We start from the raw sequence: 24,157 nt of genomic DNA on the forward strand, positions 1-24,157 counted from the left end.
ATTTTTATTTTTTATTTTTTTTTACTAAGATGCCAAATTGTTATATTGCAGAATTGAAAAGAAAAAATCGTTTTACTGATTGACTGTCATTGTGATTAATATCTGACAGTTCAGTTTGTTTTTTGATTAATAAATGTCCACATAATATTTAGTTTTAAACAATTTTTTGACAGATTTTTAAAACATTTGTGTTATCTTTTTTGTGTGAGAGGTGCTAATAAATTTGTTAAGTGCTGTATATATTTGCTAAAAGTCGTAAAACAGTGGTTCATCAAAAAAAGTCCATTCTATCAATTAAGATTTACAATTTAATTTCACATTCACTTGCCTTTCACACAAATCCCTACCGCTTTAAATCATCATCACCAATCAGTTTAACAGTTTTTTTTCACTCTATGTTTGTAGAAAAATGAATGTACCTCTAAAAGAAAATCTACATTAATCATTAACCTTTGTGAATTACCAATTAATTATTAATGTCCTTTCATGGATTTACAATAATTTTATCAAGATTCTGATTTTCAGTGTCAATTCAAAACCTGACTCTTGCACACATTCTCTCAATTCACTTCATTAGTCACAGGGTTGTTACACTACTTCTTCACGTTTGCTGGCTGGAGCAAGCGTTAGACTACAGGAAACAGTTCGACTGGCTTAGCATTTCAGCCATGTAGATACCCAAAGTTTCTTAAATGCAGCGGTCCTGCAAAGAAGATACTTTGGATCAAAGCCTTTATTCCTCTGTATCAGAGATATTTCTTTGGCTTTCCATAGCAGTCTGTGCTTACTTTGAGAAATGACTTCAAATATTAATGCAAAATAAACATAACATTTTTCTTCAGCCCTTCTTCTTCTTCTCTCTTTTCTTCTTTAAATCTAAATGGCTTTCAATATTCATCTTTATTCATAACACTGAGCCAATCGCATATTAAATGCCATTTATGGAAAAGAAAAAGAGCAAATGAATATCTCTGAATCCAGAAGGCAAATTGACATTACTCTATCTATCAGCCACGTTATATATCAACTTGTATCATAGTGACCCTAAAACAACAACAACCACTGCTCCCAAGCCCCCCTCCCTCCCTCCCTTCTCCCAACCACCCTCCCCACTCCCAACCACCCTCCCCGCCACCCACGTATGCCTAGCCGAGCTCTACCCGCTATGTGTCGTGCAGGTGGACCTCAAACTTACCCTGCAGTCCCTGACTCTCTAGTGAAGCCTGACTGTGACTTGTGCACTATGTGAATTAAACTTTAAAGCTACGACTATGTGTACGTAGATACAGCTTTTAGTGTTGTATATTCTACACTGGCTTTCACTGTAGTCTGTCAGTATGCTATGTGAGTGGGGGAAGGGAACATTGAACACAAGCATTCAGTTAGCAAAGACTGGTGTTATGAAGCTGAGACCAATTAGATGGAACAATGAGGAAAGAGAGACGGAGAGAAACAAAACAGACAGCTATATAAACTGGGAGGAATGACAGTGTTATAAAATGAGTATATGTTTTTTTAATAGCCATTGGAATTTAAGTGGACTTTAACAGGATATCCAATGTAATTTTAGGTCCAGTTTCTGTATGCCTGACTCCCCAGTTTCATATAACACCTCACAAATGTTTTGGAAGGCATTTTTGAATATTATATACAATATTTTAGTAGTTTAAAGCAATGATACATAATGATGAAGCACAACATCAATGAGCAAACAAACACAGCTCACTGGAAGTATATAATGGTTCAGTGGCAGTTTCTTCTAAGAGCACAATCGGCACTGGGGTATACAATGAACTACTGTGTCTGAGACGCTGTGCACAACTGGACGCAATGAATGTAGTAAAGCCTGCACAGAGCAGCTGCTACTGCCTGTCAATGTTTAAAAATAAATCCCAGCTAGCCTACTCTAATACTTTATAGAGTACCAGAAAATCAGAAAAAGCTACACTTTACTTCTTTACTTGATCTGAAATAGGAGGAATTGTTCATCAACCTGAGCTGATAATGATTTACAAATAGATTAATTAACATCATGATTGTTAATTTGAGTTACAGTTATTATTATTGTTGATGTTAATTTTACATTTATTAAATCTAATTAGATCCAATCCAGGCGCAATAAATAGTAAATGAATAGAATAGAATAGAATAGAATTCAACTTTATTGTCATTGCACATGCACAGGTACAGGGCAACGAAATGCAGTTTGCATCCATCCAGAAGTGCTTTAGTGATATAGATATATTACAATATATATTAGCAATAATATAGATATGTGAGTATATTACAGAAATGGGTCTATTATGGTATGTTATAATGTACACGGTATGAAGTATGTTGTGAATATTCTATAACTATAAGTATGTACAGGCTGTAGTAAATGGTGCATGAAAGTGACTGTAGTCGAGTTGTTTTAAGTTGAAGCATAATAACATTTTGTTGCTGATGAATTTAGGGAGTATACAGTAATTTACACAACTAAAGCATACCTGGATTGGAGCTTTGAGTTTCTAAGTAAAGAAACTCAGAATGAATGAAGCTTAGCATACAAACAAAAGAAACAGCAGAGACAGAACATAAAGAAGCAACAAGACGATACGAGAGAGAGACACAGAGACAGAGAGAAAGAGAGATGTGGTTGTGAATAAATGCTCCAATGATGAGGTCACTCAATGCGTCGAGAGCTACCGCTCCAATGTGTTCCTGGTCCCCAGCCCCTGGCCGCCCATTACCAGTTCTGACTGTCGCACCTCAAAGGACATCTCATCCTCAGCATTTTCTCCCATTTCCTCTCCACCTTCTTCTTCCTCACCAATATGACAACTCTAAATACACAAAGAGGGGAGAATAAACATGGGTGTTTCAGAGTACACAATGCTGTAGTTCTTTGCAAACTTCAGCGCACTTCAACACCTTCTGCGATGACTTACCTTTGCCATAATATCAGCATATGCCATATAAAGATGATCAGTATCCAGTTTACTGAAATGACAGAAGTGCAGATCACAAATTAGAAATAACATGCTGATTTTTTTTCCCACAGGTGCACCACATCTCTGCATTTCACTGCTGTTGTATCAGTGAGGATCTAACCTCTTCTCTGTAAGAGCAGTACGACTAAAATGGAGAATTAGCTGATGAAGGGGATCTGGCTTTGTTTCCTTCTCCTCTTCCTCATCTCCCTCCTCTTGCTCCATTGCTTTCTGGGATGTTCAATAAAACAAAAGTGTGAGTAACGCTAAAAGGAAAACATCTGTAGATGAAACTACATATGGCACTCACAGATAAGTCGTCTATCATTCTGTCTTCAAATGAGAAGCCTTCAGGATGAAGCCAGTTGCGCCTGTATCCCTCAAGGAACATGTTTGAAGCTCTGTGCCTGAAAAGCCAAAACCAAAACAAAATAGACTAGATACAGTATTAGTGCCTTGTGGTTGCATGCCTTCTCCAATCACTCAGATTTAGACCTGGGTCTTTTCAGATTCACAAACATAGAGACGACTTGGATGGACTTAAAATGGATATTTATTGTATTTATACTTAGCTTTTTTTTTTTTTTTTTTACATACATGGCTCCATAGCAGTTGCTTTTTTACCTTGGAATGTTATATAGTGGTGTCATCCTAAAGCAAGCGACCACAGCTCTGCGTCGTTGCTTGGACAACAGTTTGTGCCACACCATCTTCTTGGATTTAAACGGATGCTCCGTCTATCAGAAAAGACATGCACTTGTAAAGTGATCAAAAAATTTCTAATGGTACCTGACACTTCCAATTGATTTATATTAACAATATACTTTTTACTTTTTTCCATAACATAGAACTTTCTAAGGTATCTAACCTTATTCTGAGTCTGACAGAATCTTCTAACTTCTGACCAATGCTGCAGGGCAGGAATATACAACGCATTTCACATTGTGGACCGCATGCATCCCACTTTGATTTTAATTGGGCCAGATTGGTGATAATCCCTTTTCTCTCAGAACTTTAACTGCGTATTTAATCTCTGCAATATTGCAACAGAAGAAAATGAAAGAAATCTGTTAGCCCAACTCGTTGAGCTTAAGTTGTAAGTAAGTAAAAGTCTGACACCTCTGGCCTAGACTGACCTGTAATTATAAAAGGGTTTTTTTAAAGTTACAGAAAATGTCCCATTTTATTTATTTAACTTACTGTGGATGTAGTTAAAAACTGTAATTCCTATAGCAGATAATGGAAAAACTGGAACTTTTCTGTCATTTAATTGTTCATCTATTACTTCCTTATATTGGTGTAGTTTGTAGTCTTTGCCAGACTGGTTATGTCTGACACCCCCGCTACAGGAGGAGTAGCAATTCTTTTAACTTATGAAAGAATGGATGGAAACCCGCAATGCCGTGCCATAAGCTTACCAGTATTTCACCCACATAAGCTAAAAACTACTGAGACTAGTAACACCTGAAATTGTTTCAAGTCTTATCCTTTCTTTTCTGTTAGGATATGCTGCCTCTGTTATCCCTGTATTCATATCTATGTAGTACATGCTGTGTAGGCATCTTTGTTGTGTGTATTTTTGAATATCTATATTTGAGACATAGTGCACCTGCTGCACTATAAATTACCAACACTCACCACTTCAAGGTGGTAGAGGACCGCAGAAACCTCCTGCACTCTCTTAACAACTTTCGGTGGGGCATCTGCATCTTCAGCCTTCCCTGCCATCTCCTTGTACAGCGCCATCTGCCAGCGCATGGATGGGTTGTCCACCTTTTCACAACATATGGATACAGAGTTTTCTGAAATATCTTGAGACTGATTATCTGTAGTTACAAATCTCATCCCTGCAGCTATTTTACTACCGGTTCTTTAAGTATACCTTGCCCTGTAGATGCAGGTTATTCTGCAGGAACTCTCTTACTTCTTCATCTGTGTCTCTCTGTAAAGTAAAACATTTTAGCGATTGTTTTCCTCCGTGTATATCATAATACAAATCATACTTCAGATGTTTACTAGAACAAAGTTCAAAATCAGAAAAAAAACTACCAAAGAGTATCGGATCTTGGCCAAGTTGATAAGCTCCTGATCAGCAGGAGAGCACATGTTTAGGCCTATGGGGAGCATCTTTTTCAAAGCAGCCACAATAAGTGAGGTCTGGACTGAGTAACGATCTCCCCGTTTCTTCTTCTTGGTACGCTCAGTATCTGAGCCTCCACCCTGTGAAAAGGACGATAAGGCAGAGAGCATAAACAATATCTAATAACGTGCCAGCAGTACAACAGCTCAGACAAGGACTGATAAGTTTGAATATTTATGTCCTGTTAGAATTGACACTAACTTAACAAACTGATTTAAAATACTGTCTTGAAAAATTACAAAATATTCTGAATATAAGCCTGAATAAAAATATATAAAATGATTGTGATGATACAACCAATATTCTTTACAACTCGTGATGTGACTGTATTAATGCTAAATACTGAAAGTCATTCAACATTAGCACCAGCTGAGCAATACACAGTGCTGGAAATGTTTTTATTATGCACTGTAGGTCTCTCCAAGTACAAACACACTACTACATCTACTAATAATATAACTTAGAAACATGTTAGAGTCAACAATCGGCACTAAAAAGACAAGTGCCCATATTTAAAGGTCAGAATCCGGTTGTTCCCCAACTATAGTTGTTTTTTTTCTCTGAGCCCAGACTGGTAAGTAGAGGAGAGAGTGAAAATGTATAAGAAAGTGGGAGTATTGCTGCTTTTTGAAGGGGAGGCTGAAAGGAAATGGGTCTTAGAATAAAGTCAGTCAGTCATATTGCACTAACAACGTGCAAGAGAAAATATTTCATTCAAGTCACAATCCATTCAAAGTTCCATGAAAAGGACAGCTAAACAAAACAAACTCACTTTATACTGTAATTGTAAATGAGATTTTCTAGGAACTGTAGCCCTTGGTGAAAGCTCAAGATATTAGATGATGTTAAAGAACAAGATCCTCAGAGTTAGACTTATTAGTAGCATGCTGTTAAAATCACACATCTACAATTAAACAAACTAAAGGAAATGTCTCTTCCCTGTATTTGAGCTCATGCCCTGCTTCTGTGAGAGTTCAGTCCTTCTGTTAGCTGCTCTTTCTAGAGTCCTCCAAAATGTGCAAATGGATGCTATTGCATGAAGTATATAAATACCTTTCATAATATTAATGTTTAGTCTATTACATATTTGCTCTAAGAATTCTACTTTACAGGGTATTTCTTTTTGAACCACAAAACTGAACTGTGTAGATGATTCATATTGATCCTACCCATATTATAGAATCTGTTTCTAGGAAGACCGGTATCATTGTGCTGGTGATTATTTATGTAAACCCTTATCCTGCCTTGTGAAAATAAACGATTGATTCAAAAGACTTGAGCCGTCCTTCATTTCTTTCTGTTTTACTTTCAAGATGACAGACTTTCTTGTAATTGGTCTGGAATAATAATTCTCTAATAATCATCTGAGGGTCGTCCACTTTTTTTATTTATTTTTTTTTGGGGGGGGGGGGGCAGTGGGTGCTTTTTCACTTATTTTCAGAAAAACTGGTAGGCCTAAAAAAAGCTATCTACTGTATAATAACACTGTGTAAATGTCATGTCCTTAAGAAATAGGAAAACATTCAGCGAAGAGCTGACACAGGACCTGAGAGATGCATTTTATCCTTCAGTTAATCAATCTATTGTATGTAGATGCATATGGAGGTCAGGAGAGAGGCACAACAGAGCCCAGATCTCAACATTATTGAAGCAATGTGGGATCATCTTGACAGAGAATGGAACAAAAAGGCAGCCAACATCCAAACAAGAGCTTTGAATGTCCTTCAAGAAGCCTGGAGAACTATTCCTGAAGACTAATTAAAGAAATGACAAAAAGTTTGCCTAAGAGAGTTCAGGCTGTGTTGAAGAATAAAGGTGGTCATGTCAAATATGGATTTTCAAGCTTGTTAGAATTGAGAGAATAGAACTTTTTTGCTCTATAAACTGTATTTCCATGTTTACACATACATTAATCACCTATTTTCCTAGCAAAATACATAGAACTGAGGGGTGGCTCGGGACTTTTGCACAGTACTGTACATAAAAGCTTAAATCTTTTTATTAAAGGGGTTTTGCTGAGGCATCACGGTTAGACATTAAAGTGGTCCCAGATGACCAATTTTTTTCATTTTTAATGAAATAAAAAAAAACTCTAAGTGTAAGGTGTATGTTTGTTATGGTGAAGTAGTTTAGAGGATGCAAAGCATTTTGGGGAATATTTTAGGAAATAAGTGTGAATTAATATGTTGGTTAGGTTCATGGTACTTTGAGCACTTTTAAAAAGAGAACCTAACAAATGTTTCAGTAAATCTGCTTCAGTAAACTTTTAGCGTCAAGCTGTGTGTTAGTGTGGGTACTAGGGAGCATAAAAGAAACTAAAACAATGATGTACCATGGCATTTTAAGGGAGGAGATAAGAAAGAGCACAGAGAAGACTAACACCATCCCCTAGTGGACAAAATGCTACATTACAAATACCTACAGCTAAACCATCTTCCATGAAGAGAAACAAAAGGCATACTAGAGGACTCCAACTCAGCTATGATCAAAAAAGAGCAAACTCAGTGACAGCATGATGGCACTGTGCTCCCACTTCCACTTTGATATTTGTGTAAAGCCCAGTGCCATGAGCTGAACTGTACAGCTGAGTACTTTCATCAAACGCCTCCAGACTCCCCCCCACACACACTGGCAGGACTGGGGAAAGCCCGCAGGTGGGGCCTGCCCATTAGTCCAGTGATCCTTTATGAGAACTATATGAGTATCTTTTCCCAGCTTCCCTTATGAACAATTCTGCACTAAAGTCTATGAAGAGATACAATATAAATGAATGATTTTGTGTAAGATATTGTACATTGTACTGACATTGTGTCAGTGTAGACTTAAATCTCAATATAATAAAGTTAATGCCAGTGTAAGTGTATCCAAACCAATCGATAATGAAATATATGGCTAAGACCTTGACTTTTAATTAATATAAATGACCAGATGTGTGTAGTAATAAATTCACACCAGAGTTTTGCTTCATTGCTAAGAGGCTGCAAATCAAGACTTTGGAGAAACAACTACACATAGAGGCCCTTAGAGGTCAGTGGCAGTGAATTAATTCCACATCTCGCTGATTAAAATCTGCAGGATTTTTTTTGTGTGTTTCTGTGTACACAAGTTACGTGTGTTCACATGTGTTTGTGGATATGTAGTGAGTGTACTTTTGTGGATCAGATGTGCCAGTGTGCTGGGGAGGTTGATGAAAAGCTCCCCCAAAGTGAGGTGCCATGCGGTCAGCACAGCGGTCGTGCAAGAACAAAGTCTAACCTCTGTGTCCCCGCCCTGGAAACCCAGCCGCAACACGAAAGAAGAAAACAATGGACAGCCAAAGAGAGAATATCATTAACACAACTGCGAGCCTTCGCAAAGATCTGAATTAAAAATCAAATCTCAAAGAGGTTACAGCAGCTTTCACTATGTTTAAATAAGACCAAAAAACAAAAAATGGTGCGTAAGTGTGTTTTTGTATTAGACTGCTTCCCCGGCTTTCAAATAATTTTTTTTCCCTAAAGCTATTACCATTATGCTAAGAATAACAAAATGCTAATTAAATGACCAATTATAAGTGGCTGAAACTGGTTGGTAATGTCATGAAATCTTCAAATTATACCATAAAATATGGCCACGAGGGAAGGAAGACATACAGTTGTTAAACAATATGTCCTAAAGTTGCCTGATTTGACATGTGGTCTACACTAGCATGTGCTGCCTTTCACTAACTCACCTTGCTCATTTTACTCTTGCTGTCAGCGGTGAGGAATGACATGTTATTGATCTCATTCATCACCACAAAGTTTTGTTCCTCTCGCTTGAAGTTCTGCAGGAGAGAAACAGAAGCATAATTATTGGATGGATTAAGTTTTTATAAACACTTGCAAACAAAAAGGCCAAGTGAACATACTCACATGAGATTTGGACCAGAAAATAAAGACCTCTCCAACCATTCGGAAGAGCTCTTCTGCATCTGGGTCAGGACATGTCAGCCACCTCGCTCTGTAGCAGAGTAAATTATTATAAGGCTAAAATCTCTTTATCACAAGTTTATAAAGATTTATATATTGCAATTTTGTCAATATGAGGCAGGATTCATAGCTTGGTGACTCTAACATTATTCTACCTGTTATTGTCCACATAGCGAATAAGTAGAGGGTAAAGGGCATACAAGTCTCTACAGAGGACAGCAAACTCATCACGTATAGTGCCATCTTCCTCATCTCCCTCTGATTTTCCCTCCATCCTTAAATGGTCCTCCTCAGCCACTACCTTTGATGTGCGTTTCTTTAGTTTCTCCATTGTTGGGATGAAGTGAGACTTGAGCATTTCTGGCTTTGCTCTGCTAACAATGGGCTGTGAAAACACTAGTGGAGAAAAGAACTCGTTTTAACAGCCTTGCAAAGGAAACCAAAAAAACACTGGCATGTGAGCAGAGTTTAAAACAGCTCCCACCAGCCAATCTCTTCATCCAGGAGGCTTCATCTATTCCCAGGTTGTTCACTACAATTTTCATGATGCTTCCTAGCAGCTGATTAAGTTGTTCTGACGTGACCTCGGTGCACAGTCGGCCCTCCATCTCAGGAAAATTTTCAGGTCCTCTCTCCCACCAGCGAATGAGGTAGTTACAAAGCATGGGTAAAGTAATTTCAATCACATGAGGCATCTCAGTGTAACGAGCCCCCGACTCTGCCAAGTCCCCAATCTCCTTCAGCAGAGTATCCAGCTCTGGGATGTCTGGACATAATTCCTGGACCTCATTGGGAAGGCCCAAGACTTTAATCCAGAAGAGAAATATTGAAAGATAATTCAAAAACAAGACTTTGCTAGAATTTAAAAAAAAAAGTGTGACAACAGTATTGCACTCACTGGCTCTCTCTCTGGGAGTCTTTGTGGTGTACACAGAGAAAGCATTGAATTCATTTAGATGGGGTTCTAAGTAGGCCACCGGCATAGCTGCTGCAAGGTGTGCCAAACACTCTCCAAGAGCTGGCCTCTGCCTGTAAAGGTAAAAGGACGAGTGCAGCAAATGCTCCAAAATGATCAGTAGTAAATTACTTTACATCTTAAAAAATATGGAGTCACCTCTCAACATGTAGATTTTTCACTGTCCCCAGGGAGTAGATGCTGCACATGATCCGATAGCATGACATCTGCAGATCATCCACTGTATGCAAAAACACAGAGAGACAGAGAGTGTCAGAATTATTAATGAATAACAACGAGGATACAAAACACATGTCGAGACTAAATGTTCTCCCTTGGCCTGCGTGAGTTTTGTCTTAACTTCCTATCACTATCCAATAAAGACTTTAAAGTGGCTGTAGGTGAGTAGTTGTCTGTCTTTCTTTAGTAGTCCTGTGATAGACTGGCAACCTGTTCAGTATCACTTGAATTGGTCACTGGAATTGGATAAGTGGTTAAAAGAACAGATGGACGGAATATAAAGCATGAATAAGCACTCACAGATGACATCATCTCCAAATTGATGCTGAGCAATGTGATCAAACAGGGAGGTAAGTACTGGGAGCAGTGCAATGGTGGTGTAGTTGATGTTCTGAGAGACGCCTTTCACTTGCTGGAAAAAAGAGAAGCAGCACACGATTATGGACTTGGATATATGAGTTCTAATTTGTGAATGCCCATATTAAACATCATGTACCTGATTGCCTTTCGAAACTTTGCCCAATTTGAGATTTTCAACCATCTTCTCAATATCATCAGCAGCACTCTCAAAGAACGATCGTAGCCCTGCTTTAACAATCTCAGGTCCTGACTTCATTACCGTCCTAATGAGGCAAACACAAAAGGTAAAAGGAAAAACATGAAAAATAACTATAATACAGTTTTATAGTGTTATTAAGAAAAAACAAACAAACCTTGCATCCAGTGATCGAGCCAGAATGTGAAGACAGTTAACAATTGCTGGGGCATCCGTTCCTGCAAATATAGAAATAAATCCACGTCATCAGCTACTGTATATCCATAAAAACATGGAGCAATGGGATTTAGGCTAACCCGGGTGACAGAATGGTGCATTGCAGCTCACAAAATACAGAAACACACATAAAAAGAGAAGAGAGAGAAAAGATTCAGAAAGAGTGGTGCTGCAAGTTTGCCATCTTACCAAAGAGAGAAACTCTGTGCCTCACCAAAGCAGACATTTTACAGAAGATACTACAAAGTGAAAGAAAGGAAAAGGAAGAAGAAGAAAACTCAAGAAGAAATCAAAAGCCCATAAAAGGAGAAACATAATATTTGAAAAAAAGATATACAAATATATATATTTCTGTGTCATATCTATAAAACAGAGACATCACCTTGCAATCATCTCCTTCTCCTTATTGGAAGAATGCCCGCCACTACCCAGGACTTTTGCAGGTGTAGACAGAAAGTAGAGGCAGTGATTTTTGAAATACTGGTTTATTAGAGGCATCAAGATCTGAGAGAGAGAATTCAGAGGGTTTTCCACATTTAGTACAGAAATAACAAGTACAAGTATTTTACATTTTACATTCACACAATAGTCTCACCTTGGCAAAGAATTTGATTTCCTGCTCATGTGGAGACTTTTCCACTCGTCCGCTGCTAACCACAGCCTCTGTAAAACAGATTGCAATATACAATAGCACGGACACAGTGGCAAAAATTGAATGTACACCACACTATTTTTCATCTTTGCCCCACAATACCAAGATGTGCGATGAACTCCTGTGCGATTTCCATCCATTTCAGCAGTTTCTGAAGGAAACCATACGCAAACCTCTTTTCAATGGATGATATGTCCGACTCCATGTCTTTAAGGCCTCTAAAGTCGGGGAGAGTTTATATCTCAAAAATTGATATATGATAACAATAAAAGACTTCCTGTTCAGAATTTGTGCCATAATAAAACACTATTTAAGGAGGCCGCAATAATGCCATGTCCATACTGGTTTCTTATAGTGAAAGAATTAATGCTCATAATGCTCATGCTCTTGGTCGTACATCATAATACAGTCAGGCTGTTATGCATCAGTTTATTTCAGTCAAGATGAAGCCTGTAATTAATGTTTGTTTTATGTTGAAAAGACAGAAGATCGAAGTCAGTGGTTAAACTTTTTCTGGTATGCCAAAGGATGTTCACGTGTCCTATCGATTATTTTTATCAATCTACACCAGAAAAAACCACAAAGTTGAATTTTAGCAACAGCAATAGCAAACTCTTTGCTATTGCATGTAATACCATACAAATCAATGCATTTTTAGGAACTACTGATTCAAAAAGTTTTGAGTAGCTTGAATAAATTTTCTTTATTTTGAACCAAGGTTCAATGTTGTCCATTCTCAACTATTTTATTATTACCTTGTGACAGCGTATCCATTAAGCTGCAAGAACTTCAGCAGCTCGTATGCCTTCTCTCTGTCTCGTGCCTTTTCTTTAGCTGTCAGGGTATCGTAGGGCACGAGCAGAGGATGTGTTCCACCTCCTGCACAAACAAAAGCACATCCAGAACTATTTGGAAAAGACAAATCTTTCTTTCTCTATATTCCACGCTCAAAAGAAATAAAATCACCTTTTGCTTGCAGCTCCAACTTTTTCTTTCTTCCCCAGGTGTTATGGTAATTTTCTGCCAGTTGTTCTGCCATTGACTATAAGCAGATATAAATATTAGTAAGATGCTAAGCTTGCAAAATAGAAGGATGCAACATTTTAACCCCATACCTGCAGATCTCTCGAAAGAGCCATATGGGAGATATCAATGGGCTGTGGACTATAGCCATGGCTTGGATCATAAGTTGCCTAGAACAGAAAGATTGTTATGCACTCTACTGTACAACAAGCAACATTATTATTAAGTATTAATGCAGTCAGTCAAGGGCTCTAAACAACTGTATACCTGTGCAGTCTGTGAGATTTTTCGTGATGTTGCCTTCTTCTTCTCTGACTCTTCCTCCTCTCTAGCTTTCTCAATGTTCCATTCCCATGCAATCATGGCTTTGATTGACTCTTTAATTGGCCATCGGTAGATCTCTTTGTCCTTTGAGAAAAGTCGGTGTGAGCAGAAACAAATACACACACTACATCAAGATTCAAGATGATCACTGCATGTCTGTGAACGTACCTTCTCTGAGAATGTCTTGTACGGTCTAAGCATGGGGTGGGTTTTTGCATTTTCATCCAGTGCCTCACCGTATGACCAGTTATTCTGAATCTGAAACATACATGGCCATATACAGCATGAATTACAGCTGTCAGTCATGCTTACTAGGATCCCTTTGTATTTCTTTAGAGTTATATATACTGGTGAATGTATAGCTGCATCAAATTAACCTAATGTGTTGGTCCAGATTTAGCTAAAGACTTATAAACAAAACTTTACCTTTTCAAAGGCCCATTTGTCATGAGTGTATTCAGCATATCTGTTAATAAAGGGATCCAATCTCTCAGGGATGATAGTGCTATGGTTGGAAGAAGCATCAGAGTAAAATTAGCTTTAACTACGAAACAGAGAGATGATTAATTTCTAGCAAAGTAAAAAGCCCCTCACTTTGTTGTATCCACAGGTTTAGGATCAAAGTTTCCCTCTGCATCTACTGATGCCTTTTTCTCTGTCTTGGAGGAGTAGCTGGCATCTACATAGTCAGGAGGAATGGCTCCAGCAATGGCGCAGATGCATGGCATTGAAATTTTGAAAATTTCAGCATCAAATTTCTGGAATCACAATAAAAAATATTACAATATCCATCCATCCATCCATCCATCCATCCAGGATTTAGGGCAGCTGGAGCCCATCCCAGCTGTCATTTAATAAGCCAACTAATAAACTGAAAAAGCAAAATAATTTGCAGGAGTTACCTTGTGAGCTAGTGATTCAAAGATCCCCCAAAACAGTTTGCGTGTAAGATGCAGCTCCTCTTCTGATGCAACTCCAAAATTAGCCCAACCATTAGGGAGGCAATAATATTTCCAACAACGCTCATAGTGATTGGTTAAAAGCTGCAGAACGCAACATAACAAAAGTGAAACAGCTAAACTAAAAGAAAAATATTCTGTTAATAGTGAAAACATTTTACAGGGTCCTCATACCTTTAGAGGCATTTTGGCATACTCATTGAGAATGGGCACATCAAATACCAGCCGCCTTAGCAGATGCTGAAGCATAGATGGACGTAGATGCCTGAAGAAAAAATACATTAACACCTAATCCAAACCTGGCAGTATTAAATGACATGTAAGGCATCCTATCATGTTAAACTCACTTGCACAGAGCCATGAGGCACTCTTCAATAATATCTCTTTGGGCTTTTGTGAAGGCTCGTCCACGAGACAGCCTGTAGATTGTGTGCAACATGGAGTCAATCATTATGGCTCGATGATCACTGCCAGCAAAGAGCGGGGCACACTTGGTGATGAGTGGCAACACAGCTGAGCAGAGGTAGCGGTTCAAAGCCAAAGCCATCTCAGTGGTGCTAAAAGCAACCTGTTGACAAGAAATCTTAGCAGTTATCTTAGTCTGTATAAGCTTTCCATTGTTCCCAGAGAAACAAACAAAAACAGTGTGAACTGTTTGAGCCTTACCGTATCCAGGGAGGAAGCAGCTCTCATGTCAGGCAAAAAGCCCACCTCCAGTACATGGAGAAGGAAATCTTGGTTGTCAATACCATAAACTCTGTCCAAGAACAGCACCATGGGAGCCTTGTGATCTGGCACAAAGCTAGCAGACATCTTTGGTTCAATAACGCTGTTGTCTAAGCACAACATGAAGAAAACATTTGGGGAAAGTAATTAAAATGACTGAAAACCAAGAGAGAAAGGACCTATTAGCACGCTGCTGTGTACAATGTAGGACAACCAGTAAACCATTATTGGTTTTACTGGAGCCATTATTTGGATAATTTGTTGACTGACTGAATACATAACTAATTTATTATGAATTTTCACCTTTTCCAAAAGCTGGAATCTGAAGAGGAAGACTGATGACTCCCACCAGATCTTCTATAGGAACCAGAGACCTCAGAATGGCCCTGATCCTGAGAGCCTCACCTTTACCAGCCTGGATCAACTGTAGAGACAAACACACTATAAACGTTTTTTTCTCTATAAAACTAAAACATTTGGATAAGTTTAGCATGGCAGCTTACATGCATCTCTGGAGCACATCTTCCCAGCAGGTCAATAAGAGCAGAGTAAAAAGACATAATGGCATTTCCCAGGTGAACCCTGTTCTCCTCGTGCTGTTCCTCTCCTCCAAACCTGTCGGTAAAAAACATGTCTCTATCTTTCTGCAACACTAGAGCAGATAATAAAGTCCTTCCAATGAAGCCAAAAAGCTCTTACATGGGAAAGCGTCTATCTTTCTTAACACTAGGGCCATCCCTTGCAGGGTCCTCTGATATTTTGATTGCCTCCTCAATTGCAGCCAGGAGTCCATTACCACCCTCTCCTCTCAAGGCTGGACCAAAGCACTCAGGCCTACGGATGAGGAGGCGCACCACCACATTTGCATTCTCCTCTACACTTTCTCCTACAAGAAATAGAGACCATAGTTCTTATAGGTTATTGATAAGATCGAGAATTAGAAATAATGAGGAAATTAAAATGAAATGTTACAATGAAATGTTGAAAAAAAAAAATCTGACCATTGACAAAAACAGCAAAACGAAGAAAGTCAAGATATTTCTCTCCACCACAAGGATTCCAGCCGATGTCAGGATATCCTTTAGCCAGTAGCATTGGACAGCTCTGAAGTCCACATCCGGCTAAATACTTCACTACCTGGAAAGATTATGAGTGTATTCAAGTCAGGTTAAAAAGCTATAGAATTTTGAACAGATAAACTTTGTTTTACCATTTCAAGATCCTGCTCTTGAAGAGCCAATGCCAGCTCGTTATTGTCAATACAAGACGCTGCAGCCACATCCAAGGGGGTGGAGCCACGCATTCCTAAAGTATACAACAAACGCAGTGGCCAGGTTTATCACAGTCCATGTATGAGAAAGAAATCATCGAGACTAACACTGGATTTCAACAAAGACAATCACCAAGGCCAATGCCACTGTTCTGGAGAAGGTAGCTGAGATGGTCAAACATGGAACGCTGATTTTGACGACTGATGCGACAGAAGTAGCAGAGGAAACGGCAGCAGTTTGTCACCACCCGAGGAAATCTGATCTCCTGTAGGAATAAAGCAACAGAAGAAGTAACTTAAATAAAGCAGTAGATTTTATTTATTTTATACATTTGTCTTTCCACAAGAAGATGTTTACAATGATGATGAATGAATTAAAAAACATACTTTTGAATCCCCACCGCCGAGTACATTGACCATGACCTCCATGACAGTTTCATGCATGCCCAGAGCTCGCATCAAGTTGGGGTGCTGATAGAAAACTTTGTTACTCATGATGTTCCTAAGAAAGACCAATTAAATTTAGCTTGTATCACACAAACTTATCAATCATTTATTTTAATGCAAGATACTGAGAAATGAGAATGAAAATTTAAATGTCATCAAACCCAATGCTTTGAATTATAAGTCTCTCCTCTTCTGGACCCATCTGGACAATAAGCAGTGAGCGGATCTGGCCCAAGCACTCCAAGAGGTCCATGGTGTCCTGAATGGAAACTGCATTGATGGTGTAGGCCTTAGGAAGGGCACGCATGAGCTCACCGAGTCCATCATACTGCCTGTGAAGGAGGCTGAACATCATACGCACGAGCTCAGGGTTCTGGATAAAAGACTCCTGCGCCCAGTGGATCATAGTATGTGAAATCAACTCCTGCAATGTGCCTGGTGCAAAAAGACAGAAGGTTAAGTAAGAATAAGAATGGTCTTGTATTAAAGTGGCCCTAGTTAGATTTAATTTTGGAAGACAATACTATATATACAATAAAACTCCTGGGAAAAACTGCTTTAATAAAATACATTACTGACAAATGACAGACCACAAATCCACAAATTGGTTATCCTTATGTGCAATAATCATCGTTTTTGCATTTAAACATGTTGAACTTGGTAATAAATACTAAATTGCTTGTTAAAAGCAAAAAAAGGCTTACTTGGTTTTTTGTCTTCTTGTGGCTCAGACTCCACCTCCTCCTTCTTCTCACGAAACTTTTTCACCCTTTCCAGCAATCGAAGGAGCCGTCCACGGACAGAATTATCCACTTCTTCCTCTTGTTCCTCCTCTTCAATGTGAACACCTGAGATCAATGTTTTAAGTAAGTCAATGTAACGGTAGGGACAATTTTTCAATGCACACTTGATGCAGGAAGTGAAAACTGACCACAGTGTGTCAGCAAAGCATTGTGAAAGGCAACCAGAGATTCGCGGACTTCATCAGGAATTGGGGACTCTTCATCCTCAACAGAGTTCTTGAAGTTCATGAGCATGTTGACCTACAGTGAGGTTAGAAACAGGCAAGTATGATAATTTTTTTTACTTTAAGGGATGTTTCATGGTAGTACATGAGTAGCTAAGTCCATTTTATATCAGGCAAAATTATTTTTCCACTTTTCTGTTGAAATAAAACACAGACAAAGAAAAATGTGTAGAAATGTAGCCAGTTTTTAAAAAATATTTTTAGAATTTATTTATACAGTTTAACAGTTAACAAATGTACTCTGTTTTCTTCGTACTTGCTCCTGTGGTGGGGAACGAAATTCACGGGTCTTGCGAGCAGTCTCGGCAGCACTCATGGTGAAGGCCTGCATGAGTTCATTATAGCGCTGCCTCTGGTTGGACTGTATCTGGTTGACAAACTGGTCGGAAAATGCAATGATGGCCTCCACTCTATGACGTAGCTCACAGTCACAGAAATACTGCAGCAGAGTGCACATCTAAAGGACAAAAGCAAAGTGAATCAGCATTAATAAAGTTAGATATCAAGCATTCGGAAAGAGAGTTCCTCTGAATACACAAACTGTCATACCTGTAGTTTCACAGACTCTGGTAGCTTCATCTGGAAAAGTCCTTGCTCTAGATGTTCTTCTTTTCCCTCCCCGCCCGTCTCTAAAGCTTTCACTTCTTTCTCTGTTTCCTCAGCTCCTTTCTCACCATTTACCGGGTCTGTCTCAACCACTGTTTCCTCATGTTGCACAATAGATTCACCCTCCTCTATTGCTTCTTCTTCCTCCAGTTCTTCCTCCTCTTCTTCATAACCCAACCCATCATCCTCAAATTCCTCTTCTTCTTCCCCCAGGGCTTCCTGCTCCCCTTCTTTAATCGCTGCTACTTTGGGAAGGTCCTTCTCTTCTTGCACCTTGGCATCCCCCTCACCAGGCTCCTCCGCTTGCTTGCCTCTAAAGACTGTGGGCTCAATCATCTTTAGGATGTGTGTGACATCTTCATCATCAAACACACCCATTATGAGAAGGGTACTGATGAGCTTTAGGATTGGAACGAAATGAAACTCAACACTGCCTCCCACAGGATCTCTCATGGCTTGACCCCCATCCTGCACTGCCTCAGTCAGCATGTTCAGAGCTTTGGTCTTTAGCACCTAAAAATACAATATGTTGATTAAATGTAAGGTATAATGTATATAATATACAGTACAAAGCATGTAAAAATGTGATTATTAGTAAATTCAGAGTTGCCATTAAGTGCAAAGACACCTCAGTCTTACCAGTAAGGGAATGACTGGACTAAGTGTGTAAATATCTTGATCTGTTCCCACAAACCCAACAGAAGAGAAATGAAGTTTTGGACGCAGACATGTAGTTAGGCCGACGCCAGGTAAAGCATGAGACTTGTCGGAGTACAGAGTGATACTACGTGTTTCTTCTGTCATTGGAACTATGAATTCCTTGTTGGTCCCCAGACGATTCCTTTTAGCTGACTCCAGGTGCATGCTGATGAGCAGGTCATAAAAGCCACTCCTCATTGGTCCAGGTAGGTAGGTGTTCTCTATGGCGTAAAAGAGCTGCGATTCATCCACGTGGCTGCACAAAGCATGTGCCACACGGTTGTTTCCCAGTGCACAAACTGAGCTGTATAGCTTCAGAGTATGGTAGTGGAACTTCAGCAAATCCATCCGTTCAGACAGCTCCAAGATGTCAATACACCTATTTAAAGTAAAGAGATTTGCTGAAAAAAACACATCTTAGCATCTTCTAAGAATAAGAGATGAATACAGCAGAGATGCTGACCTGTTTTCCTCGGGGATGTGAAGGGCCATCATAGTGAGTGGCTCCGTACACTCCACCATCCAGCCTAGTCTCTCACTAACACGTCCCATCTCTGGAGCTAGGAAGTTGTTGGGCATTCGGCTCCAGATAACTGGAGTTAACATCTGGACATCCAGTCTAGGAGGACACTGCGGGACTGGATTTTTGCGTTCACTCCGAAACATCGCGGCTGAGATCGGCATGATGTTCTAGCAAGACAAATGAGGCATTAAGAAAGGCTGTTACACAACACAGCCAATAACTGGAAACTGTATTTCCTATTTTGAAGGTTGATTAAATGCAGCAGTTCTTTGCGACTGACCTTGAGCTTGCCTAAATCAAACTGAACCATATTCTGACTGGAAGGCAGAACAAAGACAGCCGGAAACAATTTTGTGGTTGGCTCCACCTGAAGGAAGATAATTTAACACGAATACAGAATTTAACCAGGAATAGAATAGAATAGCTCATTACTGTCATTGCCCATTTACAATGAAATTGTGGGTGCTCCATGCCAATATGAATAGTAAGACAGCAGGAATAAACAACAATATACAGTATACAAGCAAGAGGAAGGCATAATATCAGACTGAAAATGATCTAACCTGATAAAATGTGTTGATCTCTTTTCCATTTCCAGTGAAAGTCATTAGTCCAGTGTCCAAATCAATGAGACAGCCAATCACAAAATCCTCCTGACTGACTCGGGTCTGCTGGGAGCTACTGAACTCCCCTCCCCATACAATATAGCAATTGCTGCGTTTGATACTGTAAAAACAAAGAAGAACCAAGAAACCAGTTGTGTATGTTTATCATATTCAATTGGAAACACAGGCTTTTTGGGGGGGGTGGGGGGGGGTCTTTCCATAAGTAACATACCTGTCATGAATGTTGCCTTTGTCATCACCTACAGTGACAGTTACATTTCTGACTTTGCTGATATCGAAATGAGGGTCGTACTGGTGATAGTCAGGTGTGATCCAGCCAACCCACACGCCACTTAGCTCCTGTCCAGCAAACACTCGTACTGAGTAATAGTACTGTTGAGCGAAGGAGAAAAAGAAGCACACAAAAATTATTTAATGTGAAAATCACTGATCATCACTGTTAAAAAAGGCAGTTTTCTTATATAGTTTGTTAATGATTACAAACTGGCAGTAGCACCATAAATGGCAAGTTTAGGCATGAACTTTATACGTTTATGAATATAATAACTACATAAGTTCAGACATACTGTAGTGGTATTGAGGATGATGTCCATGTCATCCCTGTCATCTGGTACTACATCTTCCACTAAGCGGGGCATGGTGGGTACAACAGGGGTTGGAGTTATTAACGCTGCCTTTTTAGCCTTGAAAAGGAAACTGCAAAGAACAACAGTAATTACGCTACCGCTCACAAACACCGTATCCCATCGATAGATTTGACACATCCACTTCTAAAGTGGTGCTATGTGATTCCATACCCTTTCTTTTTGCTTTTCTCAGTGGAGGCATCTTTCTCGTTTTCTCCATTTTTGATAGCAGGCGTCTCTTTAGGAACTGAGGTTTCCTTCTTCTCTTCCTCCTGCTCCTTGCGAGTAGCAGACTTTTTGAGTATTTCAAAATCAGAGCCTGGGTCCACCTCCAACACTTCATCCTCAGGGATGGTCAAAGTGCGAGTAAGAAGAGTGGTCCCTGCTGGGATTTTAAAAGTCTCATGAAACTCAACTGGCATGCTGAGTCTGAAGAAGAGCAGATCTGTGTTGGCATTCTGAGATCCAAATGTTTTGTGGGTCGCTTTAATACAAGGGGGGGTATCAACTGTCCCGTCAACACGTGACACCTAGTGCACAGACAAACAGGTCTTGATCGTGATCTTGAATTTACGTATTCAGCGTGGAAATAAACCATTGTAACAGGTGATGTACAGTACCTCAATGTGAGGATGATCAGCTGGGACAGGAATAAACTGGGGAAGGCTCTTGCTGAACCACATGGTAATGTCTCTTTTCATGTTGATAGCAAATGGTTCAAACCCTTCCTGTAGGCCACAGATGGTAAAGTATCGAAGACTGCTGACATTCTGACCCAGGTTGATCCTGCCAACCTGAGACAGGCCCAGACTGCACACAGGTATGAAGCCTGGAGGTGTTGGAAACATGCATGAACACACACATGAAACATGGAATACACGTGCAAAGGTACTCACTTTTTATTGTACCTACCTTCTCCTATCTCGATATCCTTAAAAGCCATCTCTGAGCCCGAATCACTGATCAGCATTTCTCCATTGAGTGTGAACATGATGTTCATCTCAGTGAGGTCAATCATACAACCCACCACATCACCAGATTGCCACTGACGGCCAAATGGCTCATTTCCTATGTGCCAGCGTTGGGCCTAAAAACATTATAACTTTGTAGTTTAATACCAGACAGATGTAGGCACCCATCATAGTGTAGAAACTATGGTCTCCCACCTTAAAGCCATTGAAGACATACGCCAACTCATCTGCACCAAGTTCAGTGTCTGCACGAACATTGGGCCTGGACCAGCCCACTCTCATCTCTCCAACTGTCACAGCTTCAAACTCAAAGTACCACTTCCCCTGTGTAACAGCGTAAGATTTCTCTGCTCTGAACACTCTGATTTTATCTCCACGGGAGCTGCCTGGTCCATGTCCACCTATAAAAGCACAAACCCACTAATGAACACTTCAACAATTAAAAACCTTGTACATTTCTTTAATAAAGGATCTTCCAAGATGACGTTAAAAACATGATTTACTGCTTTTAAATGGTGGAAACTTACTGCTCTCCTGATCAGGTGGTTCTATGTTGTAACCGTAACCAATCAGAGTGCGAACAGCAGCACAAACCGTGTCTCTGTTGGTCTTTTTTGTCTTTTCATCCAGGAGGTTATAAGGAACCAGACGAGGATTGCGCTTGTTCATAATGTCCTTTACAAAAAAATAATACCAAACATTAAAATATAATTACACACATTTCAATTATTTTTATTATTATTACTAGTAAATCCCTGTGTTACACGTGGGAGAAGGGGGGCATTCTAGCATGCATATGCTATGACTATTATAGTACGATGATATGGAACATTATATTGTGACACATCTGGCATTTTATTTGGAGTCAGTTAGGAGAATTGTTGCTTACTTACTTAACTTATCTCTCAAGTGCACAAATCTAAATGATTTTGGAATTTCTATAAAATATTTGAAAATAGATGCCACAGACATGTTGGCATCAGGATTGATTTATTCGTCTGGGAGGAGATTGCGAACACACACACATCAGGAGACATATGCTACAACCATACTAGTATGATGATAATGATGATTATCATTTTTGTGACTCCATAGAAAGAATGGTGGTACCTGGACAATACTGTATGTCCATCCCTGGCGGACTCGGTCTCTTGCCCAAACATTGTGTCCATTTTCTGCCAGTCTCTCCACTAGAGTGTTTTGATTTGGAGTCAGCTTGACATGGTTAAGGTCCAAAGGGGCCGGCTTGTATCCGTTACTCTGCATGTACCTAATTAACAATGCTATGTGATCAAAATGGGTCCTGGAGAGCCTTTACAGATTGTTATAAAAATAACTTCACAAGTTAAGGTTATTAATGTTTTTGTAGCTCACGTTTTAGGGAGTTTGGTCCTTTTGAGATTCTCTTCTGCTTTCTCATCTCCCATTCCTACATGACAGCCTAGTGCCAACAGAGTCCTGTGAAATGAATCACACAAAATATTAGAAACACAAACAGATGAAAGCCCAGTGCTGTTAATTAAGTGAAGAATTCACCGTACTTCAGTGTCTCTCCAGACATTGCTAAATTATAGTTCTTCTCGGGTTCAGGCAGACTCTGGAAATCTACCAGGCAGGGGTGCAGCTTCTTGTTATCGTCACGAAACTTTTAACAACAAAAAGTGCAAAGATTTTTAAAACAAAACAGCTGATGTATACAACAATATGTTCTTTGGGAACCATAACCAGGACCGAATCACTCACTGGTCCATATGTCCACCCTTGTTCAATGCGGGTAACAGCCCATAACTCGTGGCTATTTTCTGCGAGCTTCTCTCGAATGCGCTCCAAATGAGGTGGAAGCACAATCTGAAATGATACTCAAATAAATCAGCACAGCATGAAGAAAAGAAAATGAAAGCAGTAAAAACTGGATTTTACCTGTATAGTGTCTACTGGGCAAGGTGTGAAGGCTGTATGTGAAAGGGACTGAGTTGGACCCAGCAGATTCCGGACGCCATCAAAATCCTGCTTATACTCTTTGATGGGCTCGATCCGCAAACGGTCCCTGGGTAGCACTGCTTCATAGCATGGAGCGTAGCCTGGAGGTGGGAGAAACTTGAAATGCCCATGACGACCTCCAAGAAGAAATCGCAGTCTTTTGGGGAAAAAAAATGACATTAGTTGGTTTACAAAACAATTATTTAAATACCTATAATGCAATTATTAATAAATAAAATCACAATATCTACTCGATAAATGCACAATATCCTACCTTATGCCTGCAGAGAAGCTCACAACTGGAAAGAACAGTCCATCTAGGTTGAAGTTCTCAAACATTCCCTGAACAGGATGGCCATTTATACGAAAGGAAATGCTGGGCACGCTCAGATCCAAGCAGCAGCTGACCACATCCTCTGCTGCCAGGAGGTGCTGATTTGTTGTGGCGACATGACGTGGAACACGTCCTGCAGACACATAAAGTGAGTAAAATTATATTTTACAGTTTACTATTTCCGAAATTCATACAGAAGACGAATAAGCAAAAGTCTGCACTAGAGTTGGTGCTGAAGCTGCAAAAAACTTCTGAAAGTGTGTGTATGGGGATGTTTTTCACATAAGGGATTAAGCTGCTTCCCTTCATTAGACTCTTGATAGGAGTGCCACCAG

General features: G+C 39.6%; 1 protein-coding gene across 1 annotated transcript in view; it reads right to left on the reverse strand.

Annotated features, from left to right (window-relative positions):
- LOC146700095 (ryanodine receptor 1-like) overlaps positions 1-24,157 on the reverse strand; it is a 56,275-nt gene that overhangs the window by 22,217 nt on the left and 9,901 nt on the right. Inside the window, exons 19-80 of the mRNA XM_085471481.1 lie at positions 23,763-23,955; positions 23,429-23,645; positions 23,252-23,356; positions 23,050-23,153; positions 22,883-22,966; positions 22,619-22,778; positions 22,036-22,183; positions 21,704-21,909; positions 21,450-21,624; positions 21,158-21,366; positions 20,709-21,067; positions 20,478-20,607; positions 20,123-20,283; positions 19,849-20,011; positions 19,566-19,652; positions 19,226-19,452; positions 18,703-19,141; positions 18,007-18,576; positions 17,714-17,914; positions 17,362-17,473; positions 17,135-17,278; positions 16,592-16,865; positions 16,371-16,485; positions 16,117-16,249; positions 15,924-16,018; positions 15,715-15,850; positions 15,413-15,599; positions 15,217-15,328; positions 15,017-15,137; positions 14,654-14,823; positions 14,335-14,555; positions 14,162-14,252; positions 13,931-14,071; positions 13,623-13,786; positions 13,455-13,533; positions 13,197-13,286; positions 12,972-13,112; positions 12,797-12,874; positions 12,648-12,723; positions 12,437-12,560; positions 11,784-11,899; positions 11,625-11,692; positions 11,412-11,533; positions 11,219-11,268; positions 10,971-11,031; positions 10,754-10,880; positions 10,558-10,669; positions 10,177-10,258; positions 9,961-10,091; positions 9,547-9,867; positions 9,218-9,458; positions 9,006-9,093; positions 8,825-8,917; positions 8,368-8,382; positions 5,022-5,192; positions 4,855-4,914; positions 4,611-4,745; positions 3,597-3,709; positions 3,283-3,379; positions 3,094-3,203; positions 2,931-2,982; positions 2,751-2,825 (exon numbers count right to left, since the gene is read on the reverse strand). Coding sequence (XP_085327607.1) covers positions 2,751-2,825; positions 2,931-2,982; positions 3,094-3,203; positions 3,283-3,379; positions 3,597-3,709; positions 4,611-4,745; positions 4,855-4,914; positions 5,022-5,192; positions 8,368-8,382; positions 8,825-8,917; positions 9,006-9,093; positions 9,218-9,458; positions 9,547-9,867; positions 9,961-10,091; positions 10,177-10,258; positions 10,558-10,669; positions 10,754-10,880; positions 10,971-11,031; positions 11,219-11,268; positions 11,412-11,533; positions 11,625-11,692; positions 11,784-11,899; positions 12,437-12,560; positions 12,648-12,723; positions 12,797-12,874; positions 12,972-13,112; positions 13,197-13,286; positions 13,455-13,533; positions 13,623-13,786; positions 13,931-14,071; positions 14,162-14,252; positions 14,335-14,555; positions 14,654-14,823; positions 15,017-15,137; positions 15,217-15,328; positions 15,413-15,599; positions 15,715-15,850; positions 15,924-16,018; positions 16,117-16,249; positions 16,371-16,485; positions 16,592-16,865; positions 17,135-17,278; positions 17,362-17,473; positions 17,714-17,914; positions 18,007-18,576; positions 18,703-19,141; positions 19,226-19,452; positions 19,566-19,652; positions 19,849-20,011; positions 20,123-20,283; positions 20,478-20,607; positions 20,709-21,067; positions 21,158-21,366; positions 21,450-21,624; positions 21,704-21,909; positions 22,036-22,183; positions 22,619-22,778; positions 22,883-22,966; positions 23,050-23,153; positions 23,252-23,356; positions 23,429-23,645; positions 23,763-23,955 — 9,182 coding nt within the window. The remainder of the gene's footprint in view (positions 1-2,750; positions 2,826-2,930; positions 2,983-3,093; positions 3,204-3,282; positions 3,380-3,596; positions 3,710-4,610; positions 4,746-4,854; positions 4,915-5,021; positions 5,193-8,367; positions 8,383-8,824; positions 8,918-9,005; positions 9,094-9,217; positions 9,459-9,546; positions 9,868-9,960; positions 10,092-10,176; positions 10,259-10,557; positions 10,670-10,753; positions 10,881-10,970; positions 11,032-11,218; positions 11,269-11,411; positions 11,534-11,624; positions 11,693-11,783; positions 11,900-12,436; positions 12,561-12,647; positions 12,724-12,796; positions 12,875-12,971; positions 13,113-13,196; positions 13,287-13,454; positions 13,534-13,622; positions 13,787-13,930; positions 14,072-14,161; positions 14,253-14,334; positions 14,556-14,653; positions 14,824-15,016; positions 15,138-15,216; positions 15,329-15,412; positions 15,600-15,714; positions 15,851-15,923; positions 16,019-16,116; positions 16,250-16,370; positions 16,486-16,591; positions 16,866-17,134; positions 17,279-17,361; positions 17,474-17,713; positions 17,915-18,006; positions 18,577-18,702; positions 19,142-19,225; positions 19,453-19,565; positions 19,653-19,848; positions 20,012-20,122; positions 20,284-20,477; positions 20,608-20,708; positions 21,068-21,157; positions 21,367-21,449; positions 21,625-21,703; positions 21,910-22,035; positions 22,184-22,618; positions 22,779-22,882; positions 22,967-23,049; positions 23,154-23,251; positions 23,357-23,428; positions 23,646-23,762; positions 23,956-24,157) is intronic.

This window comes from Copadichromis virginalis, linkage group LG10, assembly GCF_057382275.1.
Source record: "Copadichromis virginalis isolate Kocher_CV1m ecotype Utaka linkage group LG10, C_Virginalis_male_GT1.1, whole genome shotgun sequence".
Lineage (NCBI taxonomy): Eukaryota > Metazoa > Chordata > Actinopteri > Cichliformes > Cichlidae > Copadichromis > Copadichromis virginalis.